The sequence below is a fragment of the Paramisgurnus dabryanus genome, chromosome 18 (assembly GCF_030506205.2).
Source record: "Paramisgurnus dabryanus chromosome 18, PD_genome_1.1, whole genome shotgun sequence".
NCBI classification, from domain to species: Eukaryota; Metazoa; Chordata; class Actinopteri; order Cypriniformes; family Cobitidae; genus Paramisgurnus; species Paramisgurnus dabryanus.
In genome coordinates this window covers 30,318,878-30,346,515 of record NC_133354.1, presented here as the reverse complement: position 1 = coordinate 30,346,515, position 27,638 = coordinate 30,318,878, and the positions used below count along the sequence as shown (strand labels likewise).

General features: G+C 39.6%; 1 protein-coding gene across 1 annotated transcript in view; it reads left to right on the top strand.

Moving 5' to 3' along the window:
* Positions 1-27,638, top strand: part of stk32a (serine/threonine kinase 32A) — a 68,793-nt gene that overhangs the window by 375 nt on the left and 40,780 nt on the right. The window contains exons 2-4 of the mRNA XM_065287599.2: positions 497-629; positions 12,921-12,976; positions 18,939-19,090. Of these exons, the coding sequence (XP_065143671.1) occupies positions 509-629; positions 12,921-12,976; positions 18,939-19,090 (329 nt within the window). The 5' untranslated portion in view covers positions 497-508. The remainder of the gene's footprint in view (positions 1-496; positions 630-12,920; positions 12,977-18,938; positions 19,091-27,638) is intronic.

Sequence of the window (27,638 nt, the reverse complement as noted above, 5' to 3'; positions counted from 1 at the left end):
TTCATTGTTGCTTTTGTACATTTTTCTATGTTAGCCTATGAAGACTGTTTTCTAGACATTGGGGCTAGTTGTCTCAATAAATTGGGTTTAGGCTAGGGACACATAGCTACTTTAAGTTTATACAAACTTTATTTACAGTACATCAAACAAACAAACAAAAGAAAAACCTAACAATGTCAATTTTTACAGATATCTTACAATTAAGATAATGTGGATTAAAGATGCATTGACAGTATGTGGGGCATGTTGTCACATAGAATAGTTTACCTCGGTTGTTTATTTGACCCTTTGTTTTAATGTATACCAGTGGGGTTTTATTGACTTTAAATGATGATGGTAAAGTTTTAGTTTGAAGCCAAAATCATTCTTTTAGGACAGCTTTGAGTGATATGTGTGACAGAAACATGGTTTACATAACAGGTAGCCTTCAATACTTCATTATCGGTTGTGCTTACATTATCAGTTCAGTCAGCTTGTGTCATCTGTTCTGTCTCAGGTCCATCTACTCATGAGGTTTAGATCCTCATTTAGGGATGGTTGTGTTTTTAAACTGAAGACATTCACCTCTTGTGACACGATGGGACTAGGACAGTCCACTAGGACATCAGCCAATGATAATACAGCAGAAGGTAAGCATTCAATAAATAATAACATCACAAATAAATTAATCAGCCATCATGTCATGAAAGCAAATAACTGTCATAATAATAATTTACTTGTGATGTTATTCAGTAGATTTGTATGCAGTGCTTGTCATTACATGTCAGTTGATAGTGATCAGTGTTTAAGGATACTTGATTAACGGGGATGAGTGCATATTATTGGTTAGGTTTATTTAAGGTCCTGAACATATATCTTCAGTCCTTGGTTTATATCTTCTGCAATATTGAAGACTTTCTGTTTAAAAAATGCATTGTGAAATTCATAAAGGATATAGAAGTCATGAAGGAACAGTTTACGCAAGAATGAAAATACTGTGATTATTTACTGTTCTTCATAATGGATCTGTGTAACACAACAGATGCTGCTACATTTGTAGTAAAACAACAAAATAACAAAACTAAAAAGTGTACTAAGCTTCAAAATAGAAGCCCGTTGATCCTTACATGTCTGGTAACTGATCGTGATGTGCCATGTACAGTCATAAAAGTTTAATTTGCTGACAGCACAACCGATGTCTCCTCCAGAAGTGCCTTTACTTTTCACTATTACTTTATTATAAGAGTGAATAATTTCTCAAAAGCAAACTTCTATTGTAGACGGTAGATTACAGCAGATAATGATTATCAGTATGAGTGTTGCTTGCACATGCAGACTTACAGCTGAAGGTCTATCTGACTGACATGTAAAGCAACCAATCACAGTTCAGATTTGTTCCAGGTGGACCGTTAAAAAAACGTATGCTTGATCATCCAAAGACAATTAGCTAATGTTGATGATGTCTGAAACTGACAATTGTAGAGGATTTCAGATGGTTTTGTTGCTATTGCTTATTGCCCCGGTCTATATAGCCTAGTCACTCATTATTGTTAATACGTGCTAGTTTAGCATTCGACAACTTTAGTGAACCCATACCTGTGAATGTTGTAGAGCGACAAGAAGTTTGACCAATCTTGGCTTAATGCGAACATTACAAACCTCAAAATCATGGAAAAAAACAAAGTAAACCATTTTTTGGTGTGGTTGGCCCATTAACATAATAAACAGATCTTGAGAAATTTAACCAAGCCTCTGTTATCCACATTCAGAGAATTCACAACTAATACTTAAAAACTCTGGAGCAGACTAAATAAACACACATAAGTCAGTTAGTAGAGTTGGTAGAGACCTGAAAAAAATGTGTCAGGAAATGCAAACAACCATAAAATATTTGTGCAGAACCAGAACCAGGCTAAGTACCACTTCTGAGATCCTTACAAAGTGTGTGGCTTCTTATGAAAGTTGAGGAAGAGAGGTTTTAGATCCTTATTCAATATTTGGATTGATTACAGCCCTGATGTTGTTCACTCTGTGATAAAATGTCAAATAAAGATGGGACATTTACTATTTAGGACATAAATATGACCCTTCTGGAACACAGTGTTCTCATAAGCCAGGACTTTATCAGTTTTTCAAAATGTGAGAGACCACAAACATGATGAAAATGCAAGTCTTGACGGAGAACAAAGGAAATCTCATGGAAATCTGCCGATGTCTCTCGTGGTCAAACGTGACTTAAACTTGACAGTAAACAAACATGTGGCAATAAGACATGTCATTTATTCTGTGGCCTGCTTTTAACATTTCTGATGTCAATCTCACTTTGGACTGTGCCTGCTGTGCCATGACTTGGGGTTGTTATGGTTTCGTCTTTTATCTTTCATGAGCTCACTTTCTGATTGGATATTGTTTTGTTTCATGTGACAATCTACAGTATGCATGTGCGTTTGTCCTCAAGGTTTCCCCCACACATCAGGATCTCTGATCGTAAATATTCTTAACATGTTGAATATTTGCAATTTGCAATTGGAGCGCCTCTGCCATGTTTCCGAACAGATTCAAATGTTCTTGACACACAGCGCAACGCAGGAAAATCTGATAGGATAATCCGTTCAACCACAAAAATTATCGGGACTTTACCCAAGATTGTCTTAAGTGGCACAAATTCTGCCATTTATCTTTTGGTGTGTACCGGGCTTAAAGGAACACGCCCACATTTTGGGAATTTAGCTTATTCACTGTTTTCCCCAGAGTTAGATAAGTCCATACATACCTTTCTCATCTCCGTGCGTGCTGTAACTCTGTCTGACGCACCCCCCGCCAGCTTAGTTTAGCACAGAGACTGGAAGTGAATGGCACAGTGCTTCGTCTTCTGAGAATATAGTTCCCAGTATGTATACTGTTAAAAGATGACTGTCTCATATGACGTTGTTATTTGTACACGATGTGACTATACAAATCACAACACATAAATAGGAAAATGTTTGCGTTATTTTGTCACTTATTGGGAGCAGTATGCTAGCTGGAGCCATTCACTTCCAGTCTTTGTGCTAAGCTAAGCTAGCAGGGGCTGAGTCAGACAGAGTAACAACACGCACGGAGATGAGAAAGGTATGTATGGACTTATCTAACTCTGGGGGATACGGTGAATAAGCTAAATTTCCAAAATGTGGGCGTGTTCCTTTAAGTGGCTGGCTGAAATCATCATGGTCACACTTAATAGATAGATGGAATAAAAATGTGTCTACATTTTTTCTGCCTTTTGTTTTTAAAAAGAGTAACATTCTCACTTACAAAATATTGAGATATGATTATCTCTAGACTAGAATGTTAACACAATTCCTGGCCATTTCGCCGTTTAGGTTAACTATAGAGCCGATGTAGTCCATCTATGAGTAAACCACTTCTAGCCAAAATAAACTTGAATTAAGTTACCTGTTTTTTTTTTACAAAATAACTTGAGGATACATGAGATGTATGATAGCCCATCATGTAAGCAAAGTCAACAGTAATTACAGTGTTTGCGTTCATTCGTTTATTTATTTGATTACATTTATTTTTTGCCTATGGTTAGACATCTATTCAATTTTCACTGACAGCCCAAATTTTGCCTTGTTTTAACCTAGACTTTTGGCCTTGGTTTGGATGACTATTAGACAAATGCAACATTGGCGGATGGTGTCATAGTCATAGCTTTGTTTGTTAGTCTGTTCCTCATGTTTTCCATTTCATTTATCATCATAGTCATTATCCTGTTTATTAGCTCCTCCTATGTTCCTTATCGTCCTCAGCTGTGTCTCGTTTAGTCTTCATTAGTCTTTGTATTTATTCTTCTGCCTGTGTTCTGTTACTTGTCCAATCCTGCTGTCCTTTCTTTTAGTCAGTGTATGCTACCCGTCTGTTTATATTCCTAGTTTTGTTATTAAAGATGATAATTTAATTAAACTCCTCAACTCCCTCGTCATCCTGAATACACATTATGTGACAATTTCACTTTATTTTATTTCGTTTTTCAATTGTCACATTACATTACTGTTGTTTTAATTAACCAAGGGTCATATTTTCAGGCTCATATTTAAGCATTACTTTTAAAGTGCCCATCTTATGACTGCTTTTCCACAAGTTATATAGGTGTATGAGTTCCATAAAGCATGTTTCAAAAGTTGTTTGCTCGAAATAGCTTGTAGGAAAAGATTGTTACCAATCTCTAGTAGCCTCTGTTTCAGGGCAGTTCAGATTGTGCCGTTTTGAGCTAGTCTTACATATTTATGAGCTGCTGCTCCTTTGATCACGCCCCACTACTAACGTCATGTCCCCGTGCGCGTGCTCAGTGGTATCGTGAGCAGTACAGACCATACTGTGTTATTATTTTATATATTATTATTATTAACGGTTTATGTTGCCAACAGACAAATCATACAGAAAAGTATCACTAATAAGTACACTACAGGAGAAGAAACTCATGACACACAATGATTCCAGAGTAAATTGTGATGTTACGTTAGCAGTCACAACAATAAACTCGTTTTCCCTGGACAATGCTAACATATTCCCATTATAAAACATTTTCAAGCGCATTATTTTCGCAAATTACAGAAATTAAGACCCGGCGGGGGATGTATACTGCTTGTGGACCGCGTGCTAATTGCTAGAAGCTAGCGGGAGGTCCGGACCGTAAAGTTATAAGAGGCTCGGGGGTTAGCCTCGTCAGAAAAGCCGGGGCGGTAAGGCCCGGTCTCCGTGTGTCAAACTCATCATGACACACAAAGATTCCAGCGTAAATTGTGATGTAGCAGTCTGAACAATACACTCGTTTTCCCTGGACAATACTAACATATTCCCGTTATAAACATTTTCAAACGCATTATTTTCACAAATTACAGAAATTAAGACCCGGCGGGGGATGTATACTGCTTGTGGACCGCGTGCTAATTGCTAGAAGCTAGCGGGAGGTCCGGACCGTAAAGTTATAAGAGGCTCGGGGGTTAGCCTCGTCAGAAAAGCCGGGGCGGTAAGGCCCGGTCTCGGTGTGTCAAACTCATCATGACACACAAAGATTCCAGCGTAAATTGTGATGTAGCAGTCTGAACAATACACTCGTTTTCCCTGGACAATACTAACATATTCCCGTTATAAACATTTTCAAACACATTATTTTCACAAATTACAGAAATTAAGACCCGCCGGGGGATGTATACTGCTTGTGGACCGCGTGCTAATTGCTAGAAGCTAGCGGGAGGTCCGGACCGTAAAGTTATAAGAGGCTCGGGGGTTAGCATCGTCAGAAAAGCCGGGGCTGTAAGGCCCCGTCTCGGTGTGTCAAACTCATCATGACACAAAGATTCCAGCGTAAATTGTGATGTAGCAGTCTGAACAATACACTCGTTTTCCCTGGACAATACTAACATATTCCCGTTATAAACATTTTCAAACACATTATTTTCACAAATTACAGAAATTAAGACCCGCCGGGGGATGTATACTGCTTGTGGACCGCGTGCTAATTGCTAGAAGCTAGCGGGAGGTCCGGACCGTGCATATATCTATGCAGACCGTAAAGTTATTAGAGGCTCGCCTCGTCAGAAAAGCCGGGGCGTACGGTCTCGGTTAGTTTGGCAAAAAGCTTTTAGCTCTAGCATCATAAATGTAGTATTTTGTGACAGAAGATGACAACATGCAAAATATAACGTGACTTCTTACCTTTTGTGAAGAAACAACGCGATCGCGAATCGAATCCAGTCTGTTTCAGATGTGTGAATGATCCATGAAAGTCCAATAAAATACATCCAATTACCATTTTTGTCCACAAATGCTTATAATCCGTGAAATATAGATACATAGTCTGTTGTTTACATCAGATTTCGCATGAAGGTCTTATCGCCTACAATCTGAGGACTGTTTGCGTCGTATCACAGTGTATATAAGATTACTCCGGGTTCCAATAACCACGCGTTAAAACTTTGTTTTTAAAAGTAGGTGGGAGTATAATCCATAATATCCAAATAGCGCTGTTATTTCCGTGAGAGATGATAACAGCACAGAGGGTCTCATTCAAGTGACTGCTCTATGCTCTCTAGCTACCTGGTGGGTGGAGACCTGCGAGTGGGGTGGTGGGCGGGAAAATTCAAACTGAATGTGACGAAACGGTTTGTTACGTCACAACGGAGCTGAGTTTTAACTGGCGCAATCTGAGACTCAAGGCAGAGGACATTCAGAAACCTGTATCTCACTCAAAACAGCATGGATGGATTTTTTTCCAAGTTTGTATGCGTGTGGGAGCATCAGAGACACAAATGAACACCCCAAAACCCAGAAAAAGTGAGTTTTTCATAATACGGGCACTTTAAAGTTTCTCATCTCACCATATCCAGAGGTGCAAAGTCATCATATACAATAAATCTGTGGGGTAGAATTTAAGTTTTTTTAATAAATGCAATATTTGCTTTTGTTTAAAGCAAAACATTCAATTACTTAGGCTACCATTTATGTCCAAGAGACTCAATAATAATCTTTTACATTTTAATCCTTTATTTTTTCATATTTTAAAAGCATCTTGCGCTCTTTAAATAACAAAAACAGTATTGCTCCATTGACTTTAGCTCAGGTTTTAGTTGGTCAATGGCGTAGTCTATTTAAGTTGCCTTAAAATGTAGCAACGCGCCACCATTGCGCCTGAACACACCTTATTTTCAGACCAGAACGTATTGTATTTGCTATTTAAGCTAAATGGTGCTGAAATTGAAAATGACAACTGTGTTGTTCTAAAACTTGCAAAAAACACATGTGTCGCACTTTATTCTGCATTACCCTGTGTTGCGCTGCATTGCGCCGGGTGTATGATACGTCCCCTAAGACAGTGGTTCCCAAACTTTTTCAGCGTGCGGCCCCCCTTGTGTACGGTGCATTCCTTTGCGGCCCCCCAAAGAAAATTTGTGACAAAAAAACTCTTCTAAAACTCAACATTTTAATAAAAATACATTAAATTATACAAAAAAGTAGTGCTTTTGGTTAGTAGGCTTATTTTTTTGGTTTAATTACACAGAATTCATGATACATTAATGTATTTTTATAAAATGTCATTAAAACTGGGGCCCCCCTAGCACCATCTCGCGGCCCCCCAGTTTGAAAACCACTGCCCTAAGAGACAGTTCATAGTTGAAGTGGATGTGTCTGACGTTGGTATGGGGGCTGTGCTGTTGCAGCGCTGTCCACAGGATGAAAAGGTTTTCTCAGGCTCTTGTCTGCTAAACGTAATTATGATGTAAAGTGAGGAATATAAGTATTTTAGCATCCTGCTATTTTTCAAGTTCTCCCACTAAGAAATCATGGAGGGGTCTAAAATTGTCATCGTAGGTGCATGTCCACTGTTAGACAGACATGGGGACTTGTGACTTGACTTGACAAAAAATAAAATACTTGAGACTTGACTCGGACTTGGAAGTTAAAGACTCGGGACTTGACTTGACTTGAGACACGATGACTTGAATGACTTGAGTGTTAATCACATCATGTTTTCAGTTTAAATATAAAATATATAAATTATTTTAAAAAATAAAGTCGACCCAGCTGGAGCGCAGGCTGAGAATGGTGTTGTCATGACTGAATCACGACACTATCATTCGCCATGCCCTCTCGTACCTTACGCACACCACGCCCACTTAGATCAGATATCAACATGTCAGCCGGAGGGGTACGGAGGGGCTTTTGGCTTCAACAAGATGGCAAAAGACGAACAGTGCGTTGCAAGACATGCAACAATAAAATCACAGGCAGCCAGACGGCAACCTCCAATTTTGGTCGTCATTTAAAGAGCCATTATGCCCAGTAAGTACTTGTCAATTTGTTAATATCTGGTTAGTTGGTATTAGCTAATGTAATAATAGCTAATGTAGCCCTCATCATACTGTGTTGGGGACAAATGTGGGCAAAATAATTTTGATTTATTTTTTAAAATACTTATTTTTATTTTTGAATACTTCTTTTTCAAGTTTGCCACCTGAACACACACACAGAGAAAAATTACTTGATTCTACAATGTTAGGGGCGGTTCACATGTCATGTCTTTTGCGCGCACAAGTTCGTTATTTCAAATTTAGGCGTGCGAACGGAAGAGGTGCGACATGCTCGTTTTTTCTGGGCACATGTTTGAGAGATAGAGAGAGAGATAGAGAGGAGAAAATGTAACAAAGTTTAATGTTGTACATAAACTGTGTTTGAGAGAGAGGGAGGTGTTCAGAGAGGGGTCTGTTGGATGTTAAGCTGTTATTTGTTTTATGGACTCAATGTGGAAAATTTCAAACACGGTTGGCAGAAGTGAAAAATAAATAATTTATGAAGTTACAATTTTGTTTGATTCCAAGATGTATTTTACTGAACATGAGTATTTACAATGCAAATCCAAATTATTGTAATTTACTGATAGTTACTTACTGTATATCTTGTCACTTTATTAAGATCAGATTCTGCAGGTAAAATTACAATAATAAGGTGACTTGACTTGACTTGGACTTGACTTGACCTACTACAGGACTTGACTTGACTTGACATAGCCTGTGACTCGACTTGACTTGACTTGCCCAAGAAAAAAATTCTTGGGACTTACTTAAGACTTGACGGTTCAGACTTGAGACTTACTTGAGACTTGCACATGTGTGACTTGGTCCCATCTCTGCTGTTAGAGACATAATCTAAAAAAATCCAGAAATCCCAATGTATGATTTTTTAACTATTTATTTGTATGATACAGCTGCAAATGAATATTTGAACACCTGTCTATCAGCTAAAATTCTGATCGTCAAAGACCTGTTAGTCTGCCTTTAAAATTTCCACATCCACTCCCTTTAATTATCCTAAATTAGATGCAACTGTTTGAGGTCGTTAGCTGCATAAAGACACCTGTCCACCCCGTACAATCAGTAATAATCCAACTACTAACATGGCCAAGACCAAAGAGCTGTCCAAAGACACTAGAGACAAAATTGTACACCTCCACAAGGCTGGAAAGGGCTACTAGGAAATTGCCAAGCAGCTTGGTGAAAAAGGTCCACCGTTGGAGCAATCATTAGAAAATGGAAGAAGCTAAACACGACTGTCGATCTCCCTCGGACTGGGGCTCCATGCAAGATCTCACTTTGTGAGGTCTGGGATCACCGTTTCCAAGGTTACTGTTGGTAATACACTAAGACATCATGGTTTGAAATCATGCATGGCACGGAAGGTTCCCCTGCTTAAACCAGCACATGTCCAGGCCCGTCTTAAGTTTGCCAATAACCATTTGGATGATCCAGAGGAGTCATGGGACAAAGTCATGTGGTCAGATGAGACCAAAATAGAACTTTTTGGTCATAATTCCACTAAACGTGTTTGGAGGAAGAAGAATGATGAGTACCAACCCAAGAACACCATCCCTACTGTGAAGCATGGGGGTGGTATCATCATGCTTTGGGGCTGTTTTTTTGCACATGGGACAGGGCGACTGCACTGTATTAAAGAGAGGATGTCTCTCACAGTGGACATGCACCTACGATGATAATTTCAGACCCCTCTATGATTTCTAAGTGGGAGAACTTGCAAAATAGCAGGGTGTTCAAATACTTATTTTCCTCACTGTACAGTAGGTAACCACAAACCTCTGGCTATTCGGTTGGCTCTAAGAGAGTTCTAAGATAGAAACACCTGATTCTCTCAACAGTTCTTCGAAATTCCCTTCTGCCATTTCAACCTCAAAACTACCTTCCGCCATTGTTATTCAAACTTTCTTCACGGAGCAAGAGCCTGTTAGCTTAGCTTCTAAAGATGGCTGACACTATCTTTACATTCTGTGAGTGAAATCCCACCCCATATGGGCGTGGTGAAAACATGTGGAACTAGCTGCTAATACTGTCTGTAGTTTTAAGCCTCTTGGCCAAAACAATCCTCCGATGATGCAAAATGACGTTTTTGCGTCATTTGAAGATTTTTTCCAAACTAAAAATACACACATCACTCATCTTGGGGCGATATGAAGGCTCGGTAATTCGAAAATACTACTGGTTTTCTACTGATACAAAGCTTAATGCTAAATCCTGAAGTATCCCTTTAAGGCTCTCCCTCTGCCGGCAATTCTGTGATACTTACAGTCATCGATGGCTGTTCTAAAGCAGCCCCTTTTCCTTTTTTCTCCTTTCCCAAGCTCCATTCTGCTAAGGAGACTGCATGGACCATCTTTGATCATGTTTGTAAAATCCACCGGCTTCCTTTGGACATTTCGCATCTCAGTTTTGAAAAGAATTCTGCTGGATGATTGGTGCTACCACTATTCTGTAATCAGGGTTCCCACTTGCAGACTACTGGTCTAGCCGAATGTGTCCATCTGATTCTCATTTCTCTGGTTCGAACAGCCAGGATGAGCTAAGTAGGCTTATAACTCGCTACCAACATCTTCCTGGATTATCTTTGTTTTAATGATGTCTGAGTTATCAGCCAACTCTGTTTTCTTCTCATGAGTCTGCAGCTTCCATTCTCTCAGTCCAGGCATTTAAGCTCCTAGGTACGTTTGTGGTCAGAGAGTGTGGCTTTCAATGTGTAACTTACTTACTTGTATCAACTTCTTGAAAGATTTATAGGTCCTTTTCCTATTGAAAATGTTCTTAGCCCTGTGGCGGTGTGTCTCAGGTTACCTAGTTATTTGCAACGTTTGCACCCTGTTTTTCATGTCTCATGTATTAAACCCATTATTCATCTTCCCTCTGCTCCCACCCCCTCCCCTGCTCTTGTCGAAGGCTCCCCTAACTATACTGTCAAAAGTTTGCTGGACGTCTGCCTGCGCGGATGGGGTTTTCAATACTTGGTGAATTGGGAAGGATGTGGTTCTAAGGACATTCCGGACCGCTCGCTCTTAGAGCACTTCCTCTGCTCTTGGGGGGTACTGTCATGAGCTGGGTTTGACTTTCTCTTTCTTGTCTCATGCTCTCTTTTCCACGTATATCCTAGTGGAGCTGTTGATCATTTTAGTCAGCACTTGCACAGATTAGCACAGCACCTGTTCTCTCTTTCTTCTGATTATCCTCCCTATTTCTTCCTTTGATTTTCATTACCCTTTCGCCAGAGTATTGATGATTCCTGTCTGTTAGTAAACCGATAGTCTGCTGCTATTTTGTCTGCAAGTAGGCATAGTCATGTCATAGTCACAGTTCAGATCAAAGGCACAATAAAGGTCTAAAGCTAGTACAGTCATCTCTAGTCGCTGTGAGAGCCTGATGATTGGCAATGTTTAAGTCGCGCTTTGCCTACCTGTTGCCTGGACGCTATCCACTTTCTCCCTGCCTTCGTTAATGTGCTTATACTCCTGAGTTATTTTACTTCTGCGCTCGCCAAGTATGGCTGGAGAGTGGCACACTGCCTTTGTTGTGCTTAAAAAAGTCTGTTTATCCGCCTTTGCCCATGGGTCCTCCATTTATTTTCTGACAGATATTGTACAAACTGGGGTTAGGATTTCATCTATCAACATTCTCACAAAACCCTAATAACCATTCAGAAATTTTACCTGCCATAATATCATCTTGGATTGACCTAGAAATCATTAAAGGAGTCATATTGTCAGATTTTATGTTTTCCTTTGTTTTTAGAGTGTTAAATTATGTCTGTGTACATAAAAGATCTGTAAAGTCATAAATTAAAGTTTCAGATCCAAAGAGATATTCTTTTTAAACGTGAAGCCTTGTCCACACCCACTTGAAATGGCTCGTTTAACACGCCATGCAGTTTGACGTCATACTGGTTTGAACATTTTCATAACACCGCACTCATATATACGCAAAGATAGAGGGTGTAACTTTCAATCACGCTGTAGTATTGTTGTTTCCGCCATGTTGAGCAGACGCTGTGTTTCGTTGCAAAACTACTTTGGTTGGCATTCCAACAGAGTAAACATTAAGAATCCAGTGGTTAGGTTTTATTTACAACACTGTTTCAGAACAGTACAGCCGAAATGTTCGATTGTGTGCTGCACATTTTAAGGAGGATTAGTTTCTAAACATCGGGGAGTACAACCGCTGGATGTACACAAAGGCTTCGTCTAAAAAGTGGAGCAATTGTAACTTTGCAACTACACTGACATCCCGTAAGTAGCTGATGTTTTCATATTTAATACATTTCCTCACTGACGATTCAAAGACGAGTTTGGTGCAGAGACGCGCCTGTGTTGTAATGCATTTCCTAATGATGATCCAAACGCGAGATTTGAGAAGTGCAGATTAGTGCTTGTTTGTTGTTTCTACGTTCACAAATGCAAACATGGTTTATGTTTTAGGATCCTTACCTTACCATCTGTTACGTTCTGCTCACATCGCGCTGGTAAAGTTGATTGATTAGCTTAGCCATCCGTGTTTTCTGGGTCAGATTCAGGCTCATGTTGATAAGGTAGTAGTAAATATGATAGTATCTCGTGGCTTTCACTATTGTTTTGGGAGCTCATCTTCCAAAACTTGGCAAGGAGCGTCATATTTTCGTTTACGTTATTGAGGTATTCGGCCAATCACAGCGCACCGGATAGCTGGCCAATCAGTTCACACCCGTTGACACCGCCCTTTCTCACAACGATGAGCTTTGTACCAAACAACCTGTTTCAGATTGGCGGGACTTAGAGGTGCTAAAAAAAATTATGGTATGTGGAAAATAATGATTTTTTAACCATAAACCACACGAACACATTGTATTACACCAAATACACAAAGTAATGTGCTTTTTAGCCACATAATATGACTCCTTTCAGAACCCTAAGATCCACATACAAGCAACACCCTGGCAATGACTTCATGAAAAGGAAAATCTTTCATCATATTGCTGTTGTCAACATTGTATAAAAGCAATAATGTGCTTTAAAATGATTTAACTACGAGAAAGATTGCTTCATTATTTGATTGTACTTTTGAATGCTAACAGTGTTGGTTTTCTTTCCACAGTTAACTTCGAGCACTTTCAGATCCTGAGGGCCATTGGTAAAGGCAGTTTTGGGAAGGTAAGTTGAAGCATCAATAATAGTCTACTGCAAGACAAGATGTGCAGTTTATTTACAAATAAACACAGACTATTACAAAAATCAAACCACACTGAAGATACAGATTAGACAAAGAAGCTAGACCAGAGACAATGAAAAGATGGGGGCTATATACTGTATATACACACACACAAGAACTAACATCTATCAAGACTTAACCATATTAAAGACAATAAACCAATGAGAACATGATGCATGATAGAACTATGTCCATGAACAAGGACTATCAAACATACAACCCTGACTATTAGAAAATATTTACTTTGACTTTAAAATCCTGATCTTTTATTTTAGATAAACCCTCAGTGACCTTCCTTGATCTTACTGTTGATGAACACTTAATTCGAGAGATTCGATTAACAGATTCTAGATTAAATTTGCCAGCCTACTGAAATCTGATTAATTTATACTGTACCATATCAGATAAACTCTACTAGAAGTCAACAATTCTTTTAGTGCTTGGTGTCATTTTTCTTGCATTTAAAGAGCCTCTATTTTTCTTTTAATAATTTTACATTTCTTTTTGGGTTTAAGTGTGTGTTAGTGTAATGTGCGGTGTGGACAGAATCCAATAGTAGACAGCTCACAACAAAAATATTCTCAATGCAATAATCCAAATAATATAACATAAAATGACATGACATGACACTTAGCAGGGCAGAGAACAAGACGAGAACACACAACGCCATCGAAAGATGCACAATGATTCAGCAATGATTCTAACCCTAACCCTAGGACAGCAGACACAATGGCATTAAATAGGGGGAAACTAAACTAGGGTGAAGGGGTTTAACTAATAATGAATAATTAACAAGGAAACAAGAAGGCGGGGTCAAGACTAGAGACAGGAGACCACGAGGCACGAGGCACACATAACACAAAACACAGGCCACACTAGAAACAAGACTAAACACATACATGACGACAGGATCCTTAAAGTTAGTACATGTGAATAATATGAGATATAATAAGTTTTGAGCAGTGCAGAGAAGCGCTTGTTGTTTGCTGTTTCCAAGATCACAAATGCAGACATGGTTTTATGTTTTAGTATCCTTACCCCTTACCGACTGCGGAACGGCGGCGGAGTCAATCGGTTTCCATTCAAGTCAATGTGTGTATTTCCACTGACTGCGCTCTGAATCAGTCACAGCTCCGGCCATCCGCAGCCCTCCGGCACAAATACGCAGAGCTTCTATTTTTGACGGATGCCGGACAGCTCCGCAGGGCGGAGCCATGACTTTATCGCGTGATCATACCTGAATTCACGAGAACTCGTGTTTTTTTATTAAATCTTTGCAATACAAACATTACAAACACACACAAATAAAGTCATTAATACAGAAACAACAAATAATAGACAAGAACAGAGCCAGGGGGAGTTTAAAATGAATACATTAAAGATAGAGCATATATAAATGTTTTAGCAGCCTTTTTATTTTTTGAATTTTGGATGGATTTGATGTACTGCTCTGTCTACGCGAGATCTTGTGTTGTGATCTGGGCTGGTTTGTAAAAACGTCATAATTCAACGGCATAATGGGCAGAGACAGAACTAGGTATCGTGCGATCATCACGTGAATTTGCGAGACCTCATGGGTCCTCGGCACTTCAGCACTCAGCCGCTCTGCAACAAAAACGGATCTGGTGGGTATTGGCGGACGGCAGAGTGTGGAGACGTAACGCAGCGGAGCTGATCTGCAGCTGCTCCGCAGTCGGTGGAAATCCGGGGTTACCCTACCAATCTGTTACGTTCTGCCCAGGCTGAAAAAGACATCTAAAGGGCCGAATCAAATTACCTTTGGGGCTCGGTTTGGCCTGCTGGCCGCCAATTGAATAGCCCTGTTGTAGGGACTCTTTAAACCTTTCTTCACTTCTCAGCAGTGTCCAGTATTTTGATAGCGATTACTTTCTGAAGTATTCTCCCATTCATTTTGAAACATTAAGATTTCAAAAAAATTTCATGAAGAGTTCATAAAAAAAAAGATCAAAATCAGATAAAAATGTGATTTAAGTGGTGTTTGTAGAGTAGTGATATTTTAAAATCTCAGCACTGGGATGTTTCACTGTATTCTGTAGTTCAAATCAGTGGTTCTCAAACTTTTCACACCAAGTACGACAGTAAATATTCGGCTCCCCAGGTACCATTATAATGACCAACATTAAAATACAGCGGCGCCGGAGTCCCCAAACTTTTTTACACCATGAATTGGTTTCAGCTAGGAAAATTTGGGTGGTGCTGGGGTTCTGTGCAAGTGACTCTGAAAATCCTCCTAAACAGAATTAAAGAAGCACCATACATTAGGAAAATTATTAACGGCTTTGTAACAGCTGACGCTGTTTCGCATTCAGCCAACCGCCAGAGGGAACATCTCCTGAATATTGATCATTGACTTCTTTATTGGTCACTTCCTGTTTGTCACATGTAGCCATGCTTGTTCATTTTGTCTTTGCAAAGTATTGCCAATTTACACTGCCATACAAAGCGTTTTCATTGCTTATGTTTGTTTTCTTGTTATGATTATTGTGTCTGTTTTCTGGATTTTGCCTGTTGGATTGCCCTACTGTTTTGTTTTCCTGGTTGGACTGTTATTTGGTTTATGGATCTTTGCCTTCCTTATTGACTGCTTCAGCTCTTGCAGTTGATTTGGATTTGGTTGCTGTGTTTAAATAAACCTTCTGCAAATGGATTCTAACGACACCTCCATGCCTAGTTCCTCACAGGCTTTATTTTAGTAGAACCATATTTTGGCAGATTGCTTTTACTTCATTGTTTCGCAAGCTGGCCTGCCCATTTAGTTTTAATAATTAATGGTAAATGAACTTGGCTTGCTGTCCTCACAGGCAGCTCGAACCTGAGGCCGGCCCAGGCTCGAGCTCCAAGTTCAAGTAACAGAATCAAGAAAAAAAGAGCAGTGAAGGAGTAGATGGGGAAAAGGAGGGATGCCAGAAGAATTGCGCTGGGTGCGGAGGCATGGAGACTGCTGATTATATAATTGAAACAGGACTGAATGTTTAGGTTCCTCCCAAACCTACACTTTAAGCATACCCGTTAAACTATGGTTACTGTAGAACAAGTGTTCACATGACGTATGCGAAACTACCGCTCTAGTGTTTACAAGTTTGGAGAAAGAGGACCATTTCGACGTTGTTGTATGTGGAATGATACTAATTAATGTCTTTGTGTCAGTTTATTGTTTAAAATGGTCTGCAAGTGTGCGTTTCATATATGTAACGCATGACCTTTCCACATGATTACATAATACATAAGGTTGTGCTGCATGCTGCTAAACAAGAAGTTTTGGTTTAAAAGTACATCAAGTTCATTTACCATTTAATGTTAAGACTGAATGGGCACGCGAAGTCATGATTTTTCATTTAATTTAGTGATTCCCCTGCGTACCACTACACATAACAAACTTTGAGAACCACTGTTGTAGATCCATCAGCGCGTCTCATCATGCTGCGTTCACACCAGCCGCGGTAGAGGCGTCAAGCGCGAGTGATTTCAATGTTAAGTCAATATAAAAACGTGTACACGTGTCTAGAGGTCTCGCGGTGCGAATAAGGCATTTAGCGAGGCGTGGTAGACGCGATTCCGCCTCATTCACCGTCTAGTCTAGTTCACGCGAATGGCGCGAATTGAGCGTTGCCGCAGTGCCTTAGAAGCTTCCTAAAAACCTCTCTCAGATAGCTCTATTAGGGTGGGGGATTTTAAACAAGTGGTTTTGCACCTATTTGGCTCCCCCTACTGGCTTAACTTGCAATCTCATTACTGATTGGCTGACTTTGCTGCAACTCAAAAAATGTAGCCAATTATTTTAAAGTGGAGGGGCAGTGAGATGCCTGTGATGTCATAAGCATCAGTTTTTCAGATTGGGCCGTTTTCTGGCTGAGATGTTTAGCATGTCTAGCACTTTTTGTATGTTTGTGAATGTGGGTAGACTACCATTATTCAACAAAGACAAGGTAAAAATGGTTTTTCATTCTCTGTCCCCTTTAAGAAAACACATTGGCCCTCATTTATCATTCTTGCGTAGAAACGGGCGTATATGTTGGCGTAAGATTATGCTTACACTCCTCTCACCGCCTGATTTATGAAACTGTGCGTACCGATGATATTCAGGTGTACGCAATACCTGCCCTTCATAAATGCCGCGGCTGAAAACGATCGTCATTAGAATAACACGCCCATATAAATTCAAGTCTCCGCCTCCCCCACGCCCTCATTTTACGACATTGACACATGGAACAGGGGAATTGGAAAGAAACAAAATTATTTTATTTGGGAGTTTAAAGAGCGGGATTAAAGACATTAATAATTGCATGACATTTTGTAATATTTGTATTATTATTTTTTATTATTAATGACGCTTAAATGATATTTAGAAGAATAATTATTTATTATTATTATTATCATTATTATTTACTGTTGCCTACATCTAAATTATATGTCTGCTTAATGGTTCGGTTAAGTTTTTTTAAAATAATATTTTTAAATGATGTAGTAACTTTTGTAGTGTGTTTTTCTGTATTTACATGCAGTTGTTTGTTAGCTAAGATCCAGTTTGATACGGAGCTTCGGATATAATTCAAATTAACAATTTGTTGCCACGACATCCACATGTTTTACTAGGCTAATTCATAATTTGAAGTAATAATACTTGTAATAGTAATTACAAAATATTATAATAATTAATTCCAAGGAACAAACTGTTGAATATTGGGAACGAATTTTATATTTATGGCCATACTTTAGACTAAATAAGAAAAGGAAGTGTCCATAATGTAGCATAAAAGATAATTCGTGGCCATGATTTTGTCCGCATGTTATCATATGATCGGATTTATGGCTCCATTCAACACAAGCATTTTACCTTTCCTATTAATGTGTAGCTATTTATTTATCATCGAATGGTATGTAACTAGCTTACCTTTTGATGCATTATTACCATGTTTTCGTAGCAGATCCTTGTGCTTTCTTGCAATGTGCCGCTTCAGATTCCAGGATTGCTAAACTTTTACAGTCTCTCCGCAGTCCCTTTCAATGTTTTCTTCCTGTCCAATCTTTACTTTGAATTTTACTTTACATTTATGTATAAGGCTTGAATTCCATAACTTATTGCTAGACGTTTCTACAGATTCTCGAACAAATTATCAAAGGGCGTTCTGGATTAAACGAGCGGTCCTGAGCGAACGGAATTTTCGGAAAAAGGCGCTCTGATGGTATTACCGCACCGCTCAACGCTCCGATCCGCTCACGTGCTCTGCCCTGAAACGGCTCGCAACTTAAGGAATACATATGCATACAAATCAAATGCTTTGGTAAAGTCACACAACATTGAAGTTAATGTTGCATAAAAATAAACACTGAAGTTTATAATTACTATGTTTTAGTTTTTTTTTTTTTTTTACAGTGGGTCATAATATATCATATATTTTAGTTTGTCAGTGCGTTTTGTGGTGTTAGGAAGTGTTTGCGCATTTCTGCACTAACTCAAAATGTGCGTACACCACCTCCTGAGCTGGCGTAGGATTTGAGCATGCCGTACGCCAACGTCCATATTGATAAATCTCAAAGTCACCGTGGTTTTGGGTGTACGCCAGGTGTACGCTGGAAATTTGGTGTACGCACTTTTGATAAATGAGGGCCATTGATTTCTAACAGTTCTGCCCTGAAAGGTTTATACATTACTTTTTTCTTCAGCATTTTCTTGAAAACATTAAAGGAGTAGTCCACTTTAAAGATGGGGTCCATTGACTTTTTATAGTAGGAAAAATACTATGGTAAGTCAATGGGCCCCATCTATAAACTGGACTACTCCTTTAATGGGATTTTAGCTTGGCAACTTTACTTTTTTGAGCTATTTTATAATATTTCTTACAATATTTGGATGAGTAAAATGTTTTTGTTGATGTTCTACAGGTATGCATTGTTCAGAAGAAGGATACAAAGAAGATGTATGCCATGAAGTATATGAACAAACTGAAGTGTATAGAGCGCAATGAAGTGCGCAATGTTTTCAAAGAGCTTCAGATTATGCAGAACCTTGAACATCCTTTCCTGGTGAACTTCTGGTGAGTGTTTTATTGTGTTTAAGAGGCGGTCAAACAACATCTAGTAATGGCTGTGTGTCTCAATATACTGTACATCATTGTCTATGTGGGCAGCTGTCAATATCAACACTTATCTGATTTAAACAGAAATTACTTTCTATACTGAAAATCACTCTCATATTCACTTATAGGATCATTTTGTTGATTGGACAGGACAGGACAATGTATAAGACAGAAAAATCTCCAAGTTGATTTGAATGTTACTCGATGTCGATTAGCTACATGATTCAAAACTCTTCTAAAGGGCGATTTATAGTCATGCGTAGGTCCTACGGCGTAGCAGCGACGGCGTAGGTTCCGCGTCGGTTTTCATTTATACTTGTGCGTCGCCGTCCGCGTCGACATGCAAACACACGCGAAACCGCTGGTTGGCAGTAATCACGCGTGTAACCACAGTAGCAGCAGAAGTCGTCAGAGAAGAAGAAGCTAAGCAAGTTAACCCACAAACGAAGAAGAAATAGCAACTTGTTGTGTATAATTTGAGAAGTCCAGCAATGATGGAAGTAAATAAACAGCGACTTATGTTGCAGTTTGAGTTAAATCACTCCTCAACTTGGCTCATCTTTGTTTTCACCGTCTCAACCGGAAATACCTATGACGCAGTTTTTTTTACCTGACGGGAGGGGTTCTGGTGGACCAATCACAGAGCTTGCGGTCCGCGTAGAGCCGACGCGCTGTTAGGAATTTTGTGAGATGCGCGTCAGGCTACGCAGAGCTACGCACAGGCTACGGATAGCCTACGCCGGCACCTACGCACGACTATAAATCGCCCTTAAGAGTAAAAAATTTCTAACACATGCAAATATATATGCCTCAATCATACTATATTCTTTATTGAACTATAAGCTATTGATACTTTAAACAACTAAATACATTATTCTATTCATAGTAGAAATGTTCATTGAGGTTATTGCACTGAATTATGGGATTGCTTTATTATTATGAATGCATACAATGTTGCTTCAATATTTTGTTGAAAATAAGGTGTCAGGAAGGTTGTATGCTCATGAGCACATCCAGAAAGGCTCTGTTATGCTGTGTTTACACCAACCGCGGTAGAGGCGGCAAGCGCGAGTGATTTCAATGTTAAGTCAATGTGAAAACGCGTTGACGCGTGTCTGGAGGTCCCGCGGTGCGGATGAGGCGTTTAGCGTGGACCGGAGACACGTTTCCTCCTCATTCAAATTGAGCGTATGGCGTGGTACGAGCGACTGGTGCTTTTTGTGCATTTTGCATTTGACGCGAATTTGTGCCTGACGCCCGAGTTGAAAAATTTGAACTTTTCGCTGCATTAACCAATCAGGAGGCTGCTTGCTGCTGTGGCGGCAGCCCCGCCTGGAGTCACTCATTCAACATGAAGGAACACTTGATATTGTCCGTGAGCAGTCACCTGGAGCTATATGATACAAGTTCTTATTTCTATAGAGATGGGAATAAAAAGGACCTCGCTTGGAAGAGTTTCAGTGAGGACATTGGGCAACCTGGTAAGTTGTAAATACACATTGAACTTTTGAGTCACGTGATGTTTATCGTCCCGCGCCGTTTATTTTCCCCCTATAGTAAGGGGACGAAATACAAACTGGTAACTCTCTCGACAAATGCACAATCAACTTGTAAACAGACAACCGCATAGCACTTGCCCCTCCCACAAGAAGTGGAGTTTGCCTCTGACGCGCGTCAAATGCTTGCTTTTCTGTGCGTCTACTTCGCTCTTGACGCGTGAATGCATTAAAATTGTTCAAGCGGCAAACAAGGCCTGGTAGACGCGATTTTTACGCCTGAAACGCGGTTGGTGTAAACGCAGCATTAGTGGACAGCACTCTATGTGTTTTTCACACTATGGCCATTTCAGAGGTTTAAAGCGTGCTCATCAGGTAACAGTTCACTGGGATGTGTTTTTAATGTGTTATATATCAATACAAATATCTAGAAAGCAGCATGCTGGCAGTTAATATAATACTGATATAATTATAATACATAATTTTTTCACTTTTCTTCACTCCTTTGAGACCAAACAGAAACTATAATGAGTCAAAAATGAGAAAATTTGCTAAAATAGTGAAAACCTTTATTGAAAATTCAAAACTCAATATTTAAAAAAACATAGTGTATTAGGGTTGAACAAGGGTGTCATCCGTTTTTTTATTAGGCACATGGGAAGAAGCAAAATTGGCTATTGGCTAATGGTCACATAAAAATTGACAAATATAAACGGATCGATAAACCCGGCTTAGCTTGTTTGTACTGTTCTCCAGGTATAAACAAAACTGTCAAACAGTGCAGAAGATTAAAAACAACACCTTAAAATAATAGTTGTGCTGTATAGGAGCATAAATTTGATAAGAAAGGCATGCAGTGAATGTTAATGCAGTGAACAATACAGTACAGTATGTGTGCTTTCCTGCAGTGCAGTTCTGCTGTGTCTGAGAGATAGAGTCAAGGTCAAAGTCTCTCTCTCTCTCTCTCTCTCTCTCTCTCTCTCTCTCTCTCTCTCTCTCTCTCTCTCCGTTTTTTTCAGGTTAATGTACCTTATTGACATTATTGTGTTTAGTTATGATATTGCCATTATATTACCATTAAATGTCAAACAAGAAATACAGAATATCACAATAACTCAAAATCAGACATAAAGACTTGACTGTAAAACTCACTGACAGCAGAATGACACAAACAAAGCTTAAAAAATCGACATGAAAAGACTACACTGACCATAGACATGACTACATGATTTAAAATCCTTCATCACCTCAGGTAAAGCCGCAGCGGCGGCCGAGCTCTTCCTCTGGACCTCAGCGCTCCCAGGCGTCTCAGTGCTACTGGCATCATGGGTGCACTTACCCTCCTTTATTGCCCTCCCAAAATAATAATTTAAAGGTCTGACCGTGATGTGAGGAGGTGTGGTGGACACTGTGGGATTGCAGACATCTGCAATTCAACAGAGTATGATCAGTTTATTGCAATAAAGTCCTGCTGATGTAACCTCTGGGCATCATAAAAAAAATTGTTTAAGCCATCGTCTTTTACTGCAATGTCAATAAATTGTAATATAGTCCAGAAAACTCCTCCATATAACACCTTATAAGACAACACCTACACCCCACATCCAGTTTATTGACAAAACAAACAAATGTAAACAAAGACTTCAAAATAAAAAGACATGACAACTGAAAAACAAAAACACCCAAAGACATTACAATTAAAGAAAGGTTGATGAAGAAGGATGTGTGTAGATGGATTGTGTTTAAAACAGTAGTTGTGTTTTCTGATAATGTGAATAGTTTATCTGCCGATGGGTGAAAGGTTTTCTTATCTGCTTCTATTTCCATCTTTTTTTTTACCTTATTTTTCTGATTTGGTTGACAGTGTGAGTCTCTCTCTCTCCCCCCTCTCTTTCAGTTTCTCATTAACTTGTGTTTCTATTTGCTTTCTCTAATTCTCTTAAAGATACGTCATTTTTTTTGGATATTTACAAGGAAAATAGTCACAGTTTTCTTTTCATTTCTCTGATAAATCTTGAACATTTGTAGCTGAAGTGTGTAATTTCTGCACCACAGTGGAACCTAATGGAATAATACATTTACACAAAATAATTAGTATCACACTGTAAAACGTTTTTACCTGCCTAAAATATTTCGGTTTATTCAGACTGGTGTGAGTCATTTTGACTTACTATTTGAAATTTTGAATACACTTTAATTTAGTGTCACAGAGGAAGCAAGTTACCAGCGTGTCTCTCCCAATTGATTGACCACCCAAAGTGGGAGATATGGCCACCATATAGACATTTAGGGTGGAATGAGATTGTCCTGGAAAGAATCGCTCCTGCAGAAATTTCAACACTGTATCAACTTGGCAGTTATCTAGTTCTCAAAGGTGCTCTTTGCACCAAGAAGTGATCACTTTAAAGTGTAAAGCTTTCATGATTGAAGTATGGTCTGAACAAGCTCAGCTGAGAGAGATGACTCTGAGAGTCTGGCCCTCTGAGGTCTGACCGTGGGTTCACACCAGCCACATTTGAGGCATCAAAATCGCATCTATCGCATTTAATTTGCCGCGTGAACATTTTGAATGCTTTTAACTACTTGGCTCTAGACGCGCAGAAAAAGCAAGCATTTGACGCGCAAAATCCGCTTCTTGTGGAAGGGCCAAGTGCTATGCGGTTGTCTGTTTGCAAGATGGCTGATGTTGATCGTGCATTCATCGAGATAGTTATCGGTTTGTATTTGGTCACCGTACTATAGGGGGAAAATTGTTTAAAAAACGGTGGGAATGCCGTGGGTCGATAAATGTCACGTGACTCAAAAGTGAAATGTGTATTTACAACTTACCAGGTTGCCCAATGTCCTCACTGACACTCTTTTTTATTCCTGTCTCTATAGAAATAAGAACTTGTGTCGTATAGCTACGGACAATTTCAAGCGTTCCTCCCTGTTGAATCAGTGACTCCGGGCGGGGCTGCCGCCACAGCAGCAAGGCTCCTGATTGGTTAACACAGCGCGAAAATCCGCCAAAGTTCAAATTTTTCAACTCGTGCGTCAGACGCAAATTCGCATGAAATGCACAAAAAGCACCATCTAGATGCGTGAATGAGGCGGAATTGTGTCTACCGCGCCACGCTAAACGCTTCATTTGCGCCGCGAGACCTCCAGACGCGCGTCAACGCGTCTTCACATTGACTTAACATTGAAATCACTCACGCTTGACGCCTCTAGCGCAGCTGGTGTAAACACCGCATGACAGAGAGCTATTTTTTTACATTGCACATTTAAAATGATTGAAATGTAAAACTGAAATAACATTTCAAAATCATTCATTACCATTAAAGGGACAGTAAGTAGGATTTACCCCCATAAAGTGGAGAAATTGTATTTTGCGTTCAAATGAACAGTGCTCTCTAGCGCCTCGCTTTTCCAAATGCGTGTTGCAACTACGGTAGCCGTTATGTACTCACTGATCTCCTTGTCCCTCTCTGCTATTATAGTTTATCAATACGGCTGAACGACATGGAAGCCTCCTTGGACTTACCTGTCCAATGTAAATAAAGAAAAGAAATTCTAAGCTTACAAAGAAAAGTCAGATCACTGGCAAAGGTCATTTGACACCAACGAGGCCATATTTATGCATAAAGACATTGATTTTGATGAATAAAACACTTGAAATCCTACTTACAGTCCCTTTAACAACAGTCTTGCTTTCCATCATGTTGGAAATTGTCACACCCTGTAGAACATTATAGCCCACTCGTCACTCGTGTATCATCTGTAATCCCGAGATGTAAACTTGTAAATACCACTTTGTTTGATCGTTCACGTGCTTTGAACTCTAAATTATGACTTTTCCGACTCCACTTAAAGACACAAAGAGCGCATTTACATTGGTGTACATTTGACCCAACTGTGACATGGGAAAGGATTTTTAATAATTTTACTTACTATTTTAAGCAGACCTTCATCTCACAGATCACTTTGTAAACAAAACATTTATAGAGTTTTCTTCTCCTGAATGATCCTCTGTCCTGAATTCTTTAACTTTAAAATAAAAGCATCACAAACTGTGACTGCCATTGTTTCAGTAGGTTTACAGTAGGTATTGTAATAACTCATGTTTTTTAGCATTTAAGCAATTTCACGCATGTACTATAAAATGATGACATAATTTTTATTCTTTAAACAGGAAACTTGACTCAGCTTCATTATAAAAATGTTCTCAAGGTGAATCAATCTTTTACAGAAGTGCTTGGACAGAAAAGCAACGCTCGATTAGATTCACACCTTGCGCTTTCTCAGCATGATGCTGTAATTTGGTCTCTTTAAAACCGCCAGCAGTGCAGGCATTACATATAGAGCTGTCAATCAAAGCACTGTTGAAATCAATGTCACAGACCTCATCTGAAACACACAACTTTTTCCTGGTCATTAGTTATTTAACAGTAATGCAGGATCTCAGGGAATGCCTGACACATAAGACAGAAGAATGAAGAGTAACACCAGACATGTGTAATTCTGAAAATTCTTCTGGTAAAATTCCGTTGTTTGTGTTTTGCAAAAGACACAAAAGCTTACAGTATGTGGTTTCTTTTTTGCCCTCTGTTTGGCCTCAAGAGGATCAGTGGAAGTCACAGGCATGCAAAACAGACTTGAAACCCATCCAAATAAAAGAACTACACCTTATAGTACTATCGTGTTACTAGCCAGGGCCGGGTTTCCCGATAACGATTGAACTTAGCACTTAAGAGCGCTTTCTACGAGCTACTTAACGAACATTTGTTGTTCATTTACGTGCGTTTCCCAAAGATGCACGTGAAACGATCGCTCGCAGCTGGGTTTTCCTTCTTTATAAATGTATGTTTAGCCATTTAAATTTTATTTCTCATTTGAATTTTAAATATATTATATTATATATTTAATATAAAATAAACAAAGACGAACCCAATAAATAAATATAGCCTACATTGAAAACATTACATTATCGTCATTGCAGGAGTGCAATTTGCTGGTTGTCCTGTAGGTGACCTTGTAACTCTGTTGTCTTACGATGCACTTATGAATGAACGATTACTCCAGACCACTCGTAGATCTACGATGATTTTCAAGTGCAACTTAAGTTACGAAGCTTTTGGGAAACAGCCCGTAATTCTAAGATGATTCGTACGATCGTTTTTACGATCTACTTAGCCTTACGATGCTTTTGGGAAACCCGGCCCTGTTAAATACAAAAAGGCCATTCTTAGATTTTTATTTAATAAAAGCTTTATTCTGCCAAGTTGACATGCAGTTTATTTCATTAATAAAGAAAAAAACTGTTTAGCAATTGTCTGGTTTGTCATCCGTGTATTTTCTCTTTTACCTCATGCTTTTCTGTAGCACACGTTTTTGCCGCTTGAGGTATTTTACTGATTATGGCATGACATTGTGATGTGGTCCAGCAGCTCCAAGGTGTTACTACTTGTCGAGTTAACTATTCATTGGGAGGCAGGGTTGGAGGCAGCATGAGAGAAGATGAGGCTGAAATATGCAGATCTTGTTGCATAGTGCAGAGAGGCGGGATGGAGAATCACCTTTTATCCTATGGAGGTGGGATGCTGTGGCTTTGTGGGGACATCAGCTGAACACGGCACACTGCTACTATGGCTCTCAATATTTATTATTATTAATAATAAATATTGAGAGCCATAGTAGCAGTGTGCCGTTCTTTGTTTTTTCGTGATTAGTGTTTTTGTGAGCAAGCACCTGTCTCAAAATATTTTTGGATGTGCACACATTCTACTCCTCATTTTTACATCAGCTGAACACCTCATGAAAGATCTGGGAGTGTCTGCAGCAAGCCTTTGGAAGTAGAGCTGTTTGAGTCGTTACTCACTCGGATCTTTCACCTGGATCTTTAAATTAACTCATGAGTCGCGAGTCATTAACCCGGATCAGTTGAGTCCTACTACAATTCAATGTAAAACCATAAACAGCGTCACCGCACACACAAACCTCTTGCAACATTATTGATGAGACTTCATTCGCCCTACACATCCACTCGTAACCGGCTGATCTGCGCGAGAACTGACCCGAGATTCTCATTCAGAGCAAGAAACATTGCAAACTCGAGAGGCAAGCTGCGAACTGACCTGAGATTGTCACTCAAAGCCGGAAACATTTCGGACTCGAGAGACATGTGAATCTGCAATGTTTCCGGCTCTGACTCGAGAATCTCTCAACTCGTAACCAGCTGATATGCGCGAACTGTCTTTCGAGTCAGAGCCGGAAACACTGCAGATTCGCAGATCTGCCGGAAACATCAGCCGATTGGTGGATCTGTAGAGCGAGTGAAGTCTCATGAGTCCCATTGTCTGCGAGTCTGCAATGTTTCCGGCTCTGAGAATCTCGAGTCGTGCTGATCAGACGCTTACCAGTGGGTCTGTACTGAGTTTCCTTTGGCGATTTAGCAATACTGACTCAAGTGACTCACACAACCTGGATCACTTTAATGAGTCATTCACAATATCATGGGTCCTTAAAAGGAAACGAGTTTGGCAGGCCTATTTGGAAGGCCCTTTAAGGTCTGCCTGAGAAAGCTGAGAAGGGTAGCTTTTGGCTCTAGATGAAGGATATGTAGCCCAAGAGGCTACATGGGCAACATCATGAGCCTTCTATCAACTGCCCCATGTACATCAAGGCTGATGAAGAGATTGAACAAGCTTATGTCCTGGACAAGGATAAATATCAAACCTGCCATGTCCCGAAGCCTCTCTGTCAAAAAGGGAGTTAAAAATGACTGCACCATTTCCATTGTAGGCGTTGTGAAGATTCCCCTTCTTGTTGACTTTATACAACAATCACCAGCAGAGTCCAACTGGAAGGGCTCGCCTTGGGCATAAAGAAGTCCCAAAGTTCTGGTCCAGGGCCAGCAGAAAAGAGAGAAAGAAGCTGGTTGTTGCAGGGGTGACAAACATAGATAATAAACGTTTAAAGTTTAAGGCCATAGCTCAGGGATCCTAGGGAACTGGATGACTTGGGAGAAG